The 13,084-nt window shown below is 47.0% G+C and overlaps 1 protein-coding gene across 5 annotated transcripts in view; it reads right to left on the bottom strand.

Annotated features, from left to right (window-relative positions):
• STON2 (stonin 2) overlaps window positions 1–13,084 on the bottom strand; it is a 132,668-nt gene that overhangs the window by 12,315 nt on the left and 107,269 nt on the right. For 4 of the 5 annotated variants that reach the window (XR_012903349.2, XR_012903348.2, XR_016349604.1 and 1 more), the window contains exons 5-6: window positions 9,778–11,613; window positions 3,502–3,704 (exon numbers count right to left, since the gene is read on the bottom strand). Coding sequence is in view for 2 of the 5 variants with exons in the window: in XM_075926761.2 (XP_075782876.2) it covers window positions 3,502–3,704; window positions 9,778–11,613 (2,039 nt within the window). In the remaining 3 variants the exon portion in view is untranslated. Of the gene's footprint in view, window positions 1–3,501; window positions 3,705–7,801; window positions 7,872–9,777; window positions 11,614–13,084 lie in introns of those variants that run through there. The other variant, XM_075926762.2, reaches the window with a different exon arrangement.

Below are 13,084 nucleotides of genomic sequence, written 5' to 3'. Positions count from 1 at the left end.
ACTGTCCATGAATGCCTTTAGACACAGTGAAACTGATACTGGTACCATCTACTTTCTGGTTTTAGATCCAAAACCTTGCAGAACCTGACTTTGATCCTAAGATCTGAATCCAACCCTTCCTGAAAATTAAAGGGGTTTTGATTAGAGATTTTTAGCTTGGTAATATCTGATACTGTTAATTAATAATACAAGTTGGACCAAGTCCCGGCATCCTCGGGACTTGGTCAGTCCCAAACAATGGAATTTGCTGGACCGGGAAAGTCCCCTGTCATCGGCCTCCCAGGCACCTGCCAACTCTGCTTCTGGCCCCAGCTGGATCCCAATGCCTTCAGTCAGCTGTACTGCCAGCCCTGGCTGGACCCCTCAGCCCTGAGACTCCCAGCTGTGCCACCTGAGCCCCCTGCTGCAGGGCTCCTAGCCATACTGCAGAGCTCCCCGTGCTGCCTTGGCTGCATTGCTGGAGCTCCCTGTGCCACCTGAATCCCTGCTACGGGGCTTCTAGCAGTGCCATGGGGCTCTCTGAACCACCTGAGACCCTGCTGCAGGGCTCCTCCCCCCCCCCCAACACCTGAGACCCTGCCATGCTCCTGGATGCACTGCCTATGGCTTGTACAGAGCTGTTCCCTGTAGCAATGTGCTACCGGTAGAGCCCCAAGTTCTCTCTAAGTAGCACATTGTTACAGGGAGCAGCTGTGTACAAACCACTGGAGCTCCCTGCACTGCTTGAGCCCCCTGCACTGGAGGACTCCTGGCTGTGCCACTGGAGTTCCCCACACTGGCTGAACCCCTGCTGCGGGGCCCCTTATGTTGCCAGAGCCCGCTGCTGCAGGGCTCCCAGACAAATCACCGGAATCCTGCATTACCTGAGCCCTTTGGCACTGTGCTCCCCATGTTGCCTGAGCCTTCTGCCCACCACTTGCCTTCCTGCCCTTGGGCTTTCTGGTCCAGGAACATCCATGGTCTGCCACACCACAGATGTTGCTAGACCAGAGAGTCATGGTTTAGGGAGATACAACCTGTAACCGTACTTCTAAATAGCACCAATCTACAATAGTATCCCAGAAAATTTACAATGAAACATATACAGCTTAACACACTCAAGAACATTCAAGAGTAAAATAAAAACAGTTCAGATCCATTTGTGTATAAACACTCCATCTCTGAATAGTCATAAATGAAGTCAACATGCTGGGCTGAATACCTTAGGATAAGTATTTCACACACAAAAATTATGTGTGGAAACATAATTTTGTAGCACACCACAGCCTGCTCTCAGAGAACTTCTGATTTACCTGTCACTGTAGTATCTCTTGGCACCAACAAAATGATATGAACAGCAGTAAGTCCAAGACTCTGGCTGTCCATTCTCCTTGGTTCTCAGAAAGAGTGATGATAGAGGCCAGGAACTTTCTACTCTGTCTTGGCTTACTGCAGGCCAGTAGTGCCAGCTTACTGCAGGCTGTTAGTGCCAGCTTAGTTAAGGTTGTCCAACATTTTCCATTACAGAACCTGTTTTCAGCTGCTTGCAACTTGGCCTAAATTTTACCATTTTGTCTAAAACTTTATATGCCAAGTATTTAAAAAAAATTCAGCCTGAAGCAGAAAGTTCCATCATTTTCTATAACACTGTTTTCAGAAAATATGTTTTGCTCACATTAAAAATTCTTGCAACCATTTAATTTGCAAGCTCTAGTGCCACCCTACTTTGAAACAGAAACGGATGAACAGATTCTGGCTCTAGAGGTCAGTGCTTATGGCAGTTAGCTAGGGTGTGAAAAAACAAGGTCAAGTCCCTCCTCTGAATCAGGGTGTGTGTTAGTCTGGAATGTCTCCTAGATTTGACCAGAAATTCATCCTGGATCCATGAAAATTTACAGACAAAACATTTTCTTAAAACTACAGGCAGTCCCCGAGTTACGCGGATCCGCCTTATGTTGGATCCGTACTTACGAACGGGGCTTTTCTCGCCCTGGAGGATGCGGGCGGCGGGACTGCCCAGACGCGCCGCGGTCCCGCCACCCGCGTCCTCCGGGGCGAGAAAAGCTGCTCCGTGCCTCCCTGGTCTGCTGGCCCCCCCCCCCCCCAGCAGACCAGGGTCTCGGTCCCGCCGCCCGCGTCTCCATGGTCTGCTGGTGGGGGGGGGGGGGGGCGCAGCTAGCGCGCCCCCCTCCCCCCCAGCAGACCAGGCTTTTCTCGCAGCCTGTGGTAGAGCAGCTGGGGAGCTGCCGGTTGGTCCAGTAGCACCGCTCCTAGGCGCTACTGGACCAACCCGGCAGCACCCCAGCTGCTCTGCCTCAGGCGTCCTGATTCAGCCGCTGCTGGTCAGTTTCAGCAGTGGCTGAATCAGGATGCCTGGGGCAGAGCAGCTGGGGTGTTGCTGGGTTGGTCCAGTAGCACCGCCCCTAGGCGCTACTGGACCAACCCAGCAGCACCCCAGCTGCTCTGCCCCAGGCGTCCCCAAGTCAGCCGCTGCTGAAACTGACCAGCGGCTGACTACAGGAAGCCCGAGGCAGAGTTGCTCTGCCCCGGGCTTCCTGGAATCAGCCGCTGATCAGTTTCAGCAGCAGCTGACTTGGGGACACCTGGGGTAGAGCAGCTGGGGTGCTGCCGGGTTGGTGCCCGCAGCGCCGAGGTGCGGCACTGCGGGGACCTACCTGGCAGTGCCCCAGCTGCTCTGTCCCAGGCGTCCAGATTCAGCTGCTGTTGAAACTGATCAGCAGCTGATTCCAGGAAGCCCGGGACACAGAAACTCTGCCTCGGGCTTCCTGTAGTCAGCCGCTGGTCAGTTTCAGCAGCGGCTGAATCTGGACGCCAGTTCCGACTTGAGTACAAATTCAACTTAAGTACAAACCTACAGTCCCTATCTTGTACGTAACCCAGGGACTGCCTGTAGTATGATTCTACAGAAAGTAGTGATTTTGACAAATCTGCTCCCCCTCCCACCCAGCCCCCCAAAATGTTGAGAAATTCATGACCAACTATACTTAGGTACCAAAATACCTTTAAAAATCTGGCCTTTAGGAGACTAAGTCTCATAAATCCTTTCTAAAAATGGGGCTTGTGTACTTTTGAAGATTGACCCTATCTCTTTAAGCTGGTGACAGCTGGTGTAGTTCCATAGAAACAAATAGAGCTATGCTGATTTATGTCAGTTAATAGCCCATCACATTTAAAAAGTACAGAAATACTTAATTTTGACTAGAATACTTGCAAAATTGCTGAAGCTAGAAAGGTGTATACTACTACAGAAAAGCATAAGGAATCCCTGTGTCACTAAACAGGTACTTGTTTGGCAGTGATGGATACAGAAATTCCAAGTGCAACCAGTCAGGGCTGTCTAGTGATCTAAGCACAGGGCTGGGATTCAAGAGTTCTGCTCCTACCTCTGACTCTTTTTCACCTTGATAAATCGTCTCTTTCACCAGCAGTAAATACATCTAAAGAAAAACGAATCGTGCAACAGCTATGCTTGCTGCAGAGATTGCCAACTGTGCACTTTACCTTGTAACTGTAGTGTGCTGAATAGTTGACCCATTTCCTGACATCAGTCTTGTCCTCTACAGAGATGGACCTAACAGTGGCTTTGGATGCTGAAGTAGTGGGCATGTCAAACTCCACATCCACATAGCAGACAAAATTGGAAGGCACTTCCCGGTCAGAGCCAAGCTCTAAGTGGCAAAAGAAGCAGTGGGGATGGCCAGAAGCTGGGAAGAGAGAGAGAAAATAAAACTTAAAACTGTTGTGAGGATCAACAAGGGAACCCCCCCTCCCCACAGCAAGAAGCATCTTAAAAAAGTGATAAACAGAGACTGTCTGAGTAAGTTATGAAGTTATAATAGTTACAGTGCAAATGGAGCATCCAGAAATGACTAAAGTAAACAATCTGCAGGGATGATAGTTGATCATTCTAGACTGGCTTCAGTGAATGAGAATTCACTAAATGAATATAAACCAGTCAACACAAAGATCAGGAAGGAAATATCCAACCAATTTCCATATACTGCACTGGTGCACTGTGGGCAGCATCAGGTATGGGCACAGCCAAAGGCAGGATCTTGCAGTACACAGTCCAGTGATGAGGATCACTTTGCCCTGTCAAGAGTCAACACCACCACTTGAGAAAGACAGTTCCACCATTTACAGGCAGAACTGAGAGCACTGATTGTTAAATGTGCTCAGTATTTCCCATTATAAGAGTCTATTTTCAGTTGCTTATAACTTGTCAAACTTTAATAGTTTGGACTAAAACAGAGCATTCTTTAGCCCAGGACTATCAGGCTCAGGAACACTTTTCATGCAATGGCTGAGCCAGGCTAGGGTGAGCCAAAACCTTTTGAACTAAGACAAGGAACATACTTTCTTGTTCTCTGAGGGTATGTCTACACAGCAGCGTTATTCTGGAATACTGACGTTATTCCTAAATAACATAGGGCGTGTCTACACTACAAGCCTTTATATCGAAATAATATTGAGTTGAAGGACTTCTTACTGGGTGTGTCTAAACTACATGGCTCCGTCGACGGAGCCATGTAGATTAGACAGATAGGCAAAGGCAAATGAAGCCGTGATTTAAATGATTGCGGCTTCATTTAAATTTACATGGCTGCCGCGCTGAGCCGACAAACAGCTGATCAGCTGTCCCTAGCCTCTTTCTCTGAGCACATCATTCAAACATTTACTGTTGATGCCCACTCTTGCACTTACATTATATAAGTGAAACTTCTGTGAATGGAAAAATACACAAAAGTTTTAACAAAAAATAAGGAACCCATGCAGTCATTAAGAGTACATCTAGATTACATGCCTCTGCCGACCGAGGCATGTAAAATAGGCTACCCGGCATAGTCAATGAAGCGGGGATTTAAATATCCCCGTCTTCATTAAAATAAAAATGGCCGCCGCGCTGTGCCGACTCAGCTGATCATCGGCACAGCATGTGAGTCAAAACGTGGATCGGTCAACAAGGGAAGCCTTTGTCAACCGCTCCTTTATGCCACGTGAAACGAGGTTTACAGGAGCGGTCAACAAAGGCTTCCCTTGGCGACCGATCCATGTCTGTACTCGCGTGCTGTGCTGACAATCAGCTGAGCTGGCACAGCGCGGCAGCCATTTTTATTTTAATGAAGCTGGGGATATTTAAATCCCTGCTTCATTGATTATGTCGGGTAGCCTATTTTACATGCCTCTGTCGGCAGAGGCATGTAATCTAGACGCACCCTAATTGACCAGGGGTTGCAAAATATAACTTCATTATACTTGTATATCCCCCATCATACCCAATCAGATCCCTCAATCTGAAAGACACATAAAATTCAGCAGTAAAACCAAGAGAAGACTTCAGGCAAACTCATCATCTTCTGGACTTCCTGCCGTTCTGAGCCACCAATATCTCTTTCTTTCTCACTCATTCCTGATCATAAAGTCTGTGTTGAAAATTATCTGTTTCAGAAATAGGCATAAGCAGCCATGTTTGGAATGGACCTGGTTCTAAACTGTCCCCAAAGCTCAGAGGCGGTAAGATCTAGAGTTTTAATTTGGCCCACTTTACAGTTAGGACCAGCAAGTATGCTTGGGACTGGATCAATAGCCAAACTACTCCACAGTTCAGGATAGCTAGATCCAAAATTCTGGTTTGGGTCACACCTCTGCTTTATTTGTACAGCTTTTTCCCATGATCATAAAGCCTCAGTACAGCTATTTTCTTAATACTCTTCTTTCATTGCCAGAGGGTAAAAACACATGCTAGTACTCTTGTGCTGGATCACATCCAGTTGTAACTGAGGCTCTATGGGGCCTATAAACAGGCTTCCTTTATCAGCCAGAGTCAACATGTTCATTGTGAATCAGAGAAGAGCAACAGAGTTTATCAAGCTGTTCTAGGAAGAAGCTCAGCCACATATTCTGTGGAATCCTGCCATTAGTTGCTTCCAAGAGAAAAACAAAGGCTAAATACATGGATTGTTTGATTCAGTTGTACGCTTTTCAATTTGTAGCCACAAGCAAATGGCCCAGATGCTTTCACAGATGGCCCTCAGGGAAGGCTGAAAAGCTGGAGAGCACAGGGCCTGTTCATATCAGGACCACAAAGACAAGGAAACCTAGATAAGGTAATGAAGCTACGGGAATAATTCCCAGAAACTGGAGCTTGGATTTTATGAAATGCAAGTGAGCACCAGGTTAAATGGTTTAGGACTTGGCTATCTGAAGGACCCACCCACCACTCTCCCCCTCTAATACAGGGGTTGGCAATAATTTTCGCCGGTGGTCACTTAATGAATTTTGCTATGTGGTCACAGGCCAGCTTCCCTACCCCTGGAAGGAATGGAGCCTGGGGAGGAAGAGGTAGGACTGGGGACTTCCCTCCTCCCAGAGTTGTCTGGGGCTGGAGGCCTTGAATTAAAAACACAGCAAAGGGCTCCCGGCTGTGATGCTACCACATTGCCTTGCAGCCACCCAGGGTTGCTGTGGCTATTTATAAGGCTCGCTGCCCCAGCCCCTGCCGGGATAGCACCACGACGGGGAACCATGAACCATTTAAATAGGATCCTGCTATCTGAGCCACCGCCTGGAAATAGGGTTGCTAGATGGTTGAACCAAAAATACTGAAGCCCCCCCCCAAAAAAAAAAAACTGGGGAAAAATTCTGTTGGGGGGGAGGGAAGGACTCCGAAACTTTTCTTAAGCAAAAATAAATAAATAAATAAATAATAAAACAGCATGGTCCCTTTCAGAGTGAGTGCAGAGTCAGAATAGGGATAGGAACAGGGGAGCTATTGAGCACTAAGACCCAGGGAAGGCATTGCTTCCCCTTGGTCTTTAGGCTTTTTGCCGGTAGCCATTTTGTGTTCTTGTTCAAGCCAGAACTTAGCTTCCCTGCAGAATCAGGTAAGTAGAGGATCCAGGGGCAGGGGGTGTCGGAGGTCCAGGGGGGAGGCCAGGGGCTAGGCCCAGTTGCTGGGTGTGTTGTAGGGGTGCCAGGTATTTTTGCCTCCTGGCTGGGGGAAAAAAAATCAGAAAATACTGGACATTTTAGGTATCCAGTATTTTCTGAATTTTTTTTTACTGGACAGGAGGTAAAAATACCAGACTGTCCGGGTCAATACAGGACATGTGGCAACCCTATCTGGAAATTCAGTGGCATGGATAGCAGGATATAAATAGAAAACAGCGCAATGCAGTCCATAGGCTGGATCAAAGTGTTAGGCAGGACAGATCCGGCCTCCCAGGCCGCATTTTGCCCAGCCCTGCTCTAATACCACCTTTAGTAGCAGTCAGTGAGGACAGGCAGCTAGATCCTCCTTGATTTAAACTGCAGGGGGCTGCTGCACCATATTTTTGATGGGGATCCTTGAAGTGAAATTTGCCCTTCTTTGGTCTACTACAGCCTGGATTTGTCAACATTCAGGGCATCCAGTACAGCCCACCTTTTGATAAGGCATGAAGGATGTGGGTGGCTAGATGGATGGGTCTCTATTCATTCAGGGAGCTCTCTGTGGTTTTTTAAAATGTTATATATTTTGAGCATATAGAGCCATAGGATAAGTGAGGTCAAGAAATATAAATAGTCCCTGAGAGGCAAGGATTCAAACTATACTAGGCCTAGTAGAGATTCCCTCCCAGACTACTTTTCACAGATAAAGTGGCCATGTCATAATGCCTGCTCCCCTTTCCTTTCCCTGATGTCACACTGTGACCTGACAGGAGAGGTTGTTTGCAGCCATGGCACCCTTGCTCCTCCCCAGCACCCGTGTGTGTCTCTACTGCTCAGTACTGTGGGGGAAGATAAGAGCAACAGAGTTTACCAAGCTGTTCTGGGAAGAAGTTCAGCAATATACTCCAACAGCAGGGACTTCATCTCAGCTTCATCCTCCCCTGTTGGGAGGCAGATGTAAGTTCACAGACAGACAAGGACAAAGAACTGGAGACTTGAGTTAACATTTCACATAAGGTAAAAGTGAGTAAGCGAGCATCACTAATGGCTTGAGTAGGCAGAAGAGTCAAGAATTCTGGAGTCTGAGAACAATTCTGCTAGTGACATGCTGTGTGAATTTAGACAAGTCACTTAAGGTTATGTCCATACTTTGAGCTGGAGGTGTAAATTCCAGCTCAAGGACATATACATGCGCCAGTGACTGAGCTAGTACATTAAAAATAAAGCATAACTGTGGTAGTCTGAAGGATAGCAGACTTGAATACTTGCCAACAACATGGATATTTATGTACTCGGGGCAGCTAGCCCTTGCCACTGATAGGGCTACATTCTATTTTTAGCCTGCAAGCTAGGTCAGAGCTAACATGGGTATGCCACCTTGGGCTGAGAATTATGCCTTCTAGCCTGAAGTGCAGACATATGATTAATCTATGTAGGCTTCAATTTTCCCAGCTGTATGTCTGTAAAGCATGCTAAGATCCTAAGATGGCTGGTGCCAGAGAAGAATAATTGTCACTGAATTTCATCCCCTGACCTGACGGGTGAGGCAGGTGGCACAGTGGAATTTTCCTAACAAGCACATATTTACTTGTATTTAGGGTCAGATTGATAGTATATCTTTCCCCAGTCATGCTGTTGTTGACATGAGATTAGTCTTTCATCCTGATGTTTCTGTTTATTCCCCCTACTCTTTGCTTCTAGTCTTCCTCCAAAGTAAACTCTCAGAGCCTCTTATGAAATCAAGGGTGATTTGTCTCCAGATTTATACTCTGTGATGGAGCCCATATTGAGCTGAAAAGTGATCCAAAAGGTGAGAAGCACCTAGTTTAGTGCTTTCCTTCCCTCCTGCCAAATGAGAACAGATATTCTCAGAAAGGACCAGGTCTGGAGCAACACAGAACTTGTCTTGTAGGAAAAAAGTATAGGCAGGAACCTGCCCTGTAAAGCAGCTACAGAAATAAGACAGTGTTTTAAACAGCATTGATACAATGAACAGCATTAGCCAAAGGCATGAGAACCAGAAAGGGTAATTCACTATAAACAGAAAGTAAACTATATTGATCAAATTTCACTGCCCAACCTGGATAAAGGGCAGAAAGTGAACAAATGATAGTGGCGGTAAAAAATTAATTAGATTTTGCAGATTACTTGAATGTTAATAATTAGAAGTATAACTAATAAAACACAGGATTGTTAAAGTATATGATTTATCTTGATATTGTACCTTTAAATATGAAATTACGTCTTAGTTCTTATACACACCAGATGAAAGATGTAGCTTTGGTACGTTTTTAGCTTGTACACAGTGTCCTATGTCCACATACAGCCACCATACGTGGTATGTGTATAGCACTGGTTGCACCAGTTGGTTGCAACATATGCAGTGATATCTTTATCTCACATCAGTCCAATCTTCAACATTGTGAATAAGAAATCACAGGGATGAAGATACAATGATTCAGCTGGCCCCCCTAATATACCACAGTACAGTGCTTTACATTTGGAAGTTATCAAAAAACTTCTTGTTCTCAGTCACAGTGTAGTGCATTATGGGAAAGCTGAGGTATAAGTCCCAGAATGCATTGATAAAACCATGACTGGAAGGCATATTTGTATGTGGCTACACCAAAATGGTTGGATCAAAACAAGTGATTCTTTGTAAGACACGTTAAACTAAGATTTAGGATGAGGAAGACAACCAGCCATTTCAGACAACTGATGTCCCTGGGAACCTTCTAGAAGGACAACTGTTTATCTACTGTCCCATATAATTCCAATGTCCCCAACCTTCTCAAGCATATCTTTCCTTTAAAGTTTATCCACACAGACACAGTACACTCTACTCACCTGAGTTTTTGTCAGGCAGTCGGTTTATCCTCCATACAATGGAATTAAAGGCATGTTCATATTTGGCAGTTCCCAAAGTTACTCTCATTACTGGCTCAGAACCAGATAGGCTGGTTGATCCAAAACTGGCACCCTTGTTCACCTTGGCTTTCAAAGACTTTTCGCCCAGGACACTTTCCCTGCGGAAATTTTTCACCCACTCATTTGGCACTGGGTAGCGGACCATCACATTTTCACAAGGGACTTGAGTTAGTGAGTCACGGTTGGAGGAGAACCCAGTAGACATCATCAGCCAGCTTTGGATCTCCACTTCAGCACCATTGACAGTGGCTGCTGTTCTCAGAGTGAAAGGCAAAGTCTTCTCAGCAAACACAGTCCTGAACCTCATCAGCTCGAATCGGCAAGCATCCAAGGGATTAAACTGGATAACATGGGAACTGTTAAACTCTTCCTCATCCACGCACGAATGGAACCGGCAGTTATACAACTTGATCCACTTGGTGGTAGTGGTGGGCATGATATCCTGCCGTGCAACAACTTCATTTCCTTTGATAAGGATGTCATTAAGGCCCAGCCTGCATTCTGCGAGGCCAGAAAGGAAGCTGAGAACATGAATATGAGTCAGCACACTGTGCTGGAGAATCCTATTGTCTCCTTTGGCCAAGATGCCATGAAATTCATCCTTCACATCAACAGTGATTTCTTCCTCTTGATAGTTTAATCCTACTGTGCTCAGATCTGATGATGAGGCCGGCAAGTCCATTAGCATATCCTGAACTGTGCTGATGAAACTAAGGAAGTCTTCATAATCAGTAGTACCTAGCTTTATCACTTGTTCCCTTTCTGCTGCATGGCTGACTGCTGGTTTAGGGTGATACTTCCTTTTCTCTTTGTAGATGGTGCGGTCTATCCTCACGCTGTGTATCCTTCCATTCTCATCATAGTTTTGGAGCTTGGGCTCTGAAATTTCATGATTGATTTCAAGTTTGAATTCTCTGAATGGTTTCTCCAGTCCCTTTTCATAAAAAAGTTGTAGATACCCACTCTCAGTCAGTTTGACGTAGATCGGCCCCCAATGCCTAGATGACATGATGTTCTTCTTCTCTGGGATCCTAAGCATCATTGGCCAGCCATCTGTGGGCTGAGGTGGGGCCAAGTTCAGCAATGTGCTGACTATCTCATATGGCATCAGGGGGTCATCATCAGGCAGAGTTGTGCTGCTCAGGTGATCTGGATCCCCAATTCGGAGTTGTTTGAGCTGCTCGACAGCACCTGTGTGGATTAAGTTTTTGCTTGACTCATTGAAGCTGATGGTGTCAGGTTCTTGGTAGAGAATAATAAGGGAGTCTCTTTGGCTATGGCCTGGAGCACTAGAGAGAGAGGAGCTGTGGGATCGCCTATCTTGTTCCTCTAAGAATGCACTGAATGGGTTGATGGGTGAGGGTTGGACATCCCTCAGAGTCTCATCCAAGAAGGGGTTAGTAGCACTCCAGGGAGGTGTTCCAACAGAAGGCAGTCTGTTTAAGGAGGAGAGATCTAGCTTTTGAACTTTAGTGGGGTCCACCAGTGTGCTCCTGGGGCGCTCCCTCTTAAAGGATGCAGTGAGGTTACAGTTTACATCTGCAGTCTGCGTTGCTATTGATGAGGTCTCTGATTTTAAGGGAGAAAGGTTCTGTGGGGAAGCAGAGCTGACCTCATTGTCATCAAAAGTCACCCAGCTGGGGAAACGAGCTGTGGTTGGGGTAGGAGAGTGCCCATTCATTGGGGTGCTGTTTAGCTGCCAGTTCACAGCCTCCATATCTACCTCTTCATCCTCCTGGAAAGATGACGAATTTTCTTGAAAGAGAGACAGAGAAAGAGAGAGAGAAAAGACAAAATTCAATCCATTAGTCTGAAGCCAACCAATTATTTTCTCTAAAGGAGAAACTCTGTGGGCACAATAGTTTGCATGCACAAAATGGGCTCATTCACATGCTATGCAATGGAACTGATGAAACAATTTGCAAAGAGTCTGATGAGAGTTACTGAGGGTATGTCTACACTACAAAGTTAATTCGAACTAACGGACGTTAGTTCGAATTAACTTTGATAGGCGCTACACAAGTGCTCCACTAGTTCGAACTTAATTCGAACTAGTGGAGTGCTTAGTTCGAACTAGGTAAACCTCATTCTATGAGGACTAAGCCTAGTTCGAACTTACTAGTTCGAATTAAGGGCTGTGTAGCCCCTTAATTCGAACTAGTGGGAGGCTAGCCCTCCCCAGCTTTCCCTGGTGGCCACTCTGGCTAACACCAGGGAAACTCTATTGCCCCCCTCCCGGCCATGGACCCCTTAAAGGCGCACGGGCTGGCTACGGTGCCCGTGCCAGGTGCAAGCCTGCCAGCACCCAGCTAGCAGACCCTGCACCTGGCACAGCTCGAGCCAGCCACCCGATGCCCTCAGCTCTCCCCCTCTACCCGGGACCAGGCTGGCGGTTCCTGGGAGCTTGCCCAGGACCGCAAGAGACGGGCACCTGTCTGGTCTAGTGCAGACATCGTGGACCTTGTCCACGACCTCCGCACTAGGCACAGGAAAGCGGCCATCTAGGGCAGGAGAGCTGCCAGGCTGGCCACCCAGGAGCAGGTGTGCATGAAAATCAAGGTGGTCCACTGAGATCCCCGACCCTGAGCCCTGAGCTTACAATGGCCGTACTGGGTCAGACCAAAGGTCCATCTAGTCCAGTAGCCTGTCTGCCGACAGCGGCCAACCCTTGGGACCCTGAAGGGGATGGACCGAAGACAGTGACCAAGCCATTTGTCTCGTGCCATCCCTCTCCAGCCTTCCACAAACTTTGGGCAGGGACACCACTCCTACCCCCTGGCTAATAGCACTCCATGGACCCAACCTCCATGACTTGATCTCACTTCCCTTTAAACTCTGTTCTAGTTGTAGCCTTCACAGCCTCCTGCAAGGAGTTCCGCAGGTTGACTCTTTGCTTTGTGAAGAACAACTTTCTGTTACTAGTTTGAAGCCTGCTACCCATTCCTTTCCTTTGGTGTCCTCTAGTCCTTCTATTATGGGAACTAATGAAGAACTTTTCTTGATGCACCCTCTCCACCCCACTCATGCTTTTCTAGACCTCTATCCTATCCCCCCTCCGTCTCCTCTTTTCTAAGCTGAGAAGTCCCAGTCTCTTTAGCCTCTCTTCATATGGGACCTGTTCCAAACCTCTGATCATTGTAGTTGCCCTCCCCTCTCCCACCCTCTCTCTTCCCCTCTCCCACCTCCTTTTCCCAGTCTCCCCCAGTTTTGTTCAATAAAGAGAGAT

This window comes from Pelodiscus sinensis, chromosome 5, assembly GCF_052426305.1.
Source record: "Pelodiscus sinensis isolate ZL-2025 chromosome 5, ASM5242630v1, whole genome shotgun sequence".
NCBI lineage: Eukaryota > Metazoa > Chordata > Testudines > Trionychidae > Pelodiscus > Pelodiscus sinensis.
The sequence above is the reverse complement of the archived record's forward strand: the minus strand, read 5'-3'. Positions and strand labels throughout refer to the sequence as shown.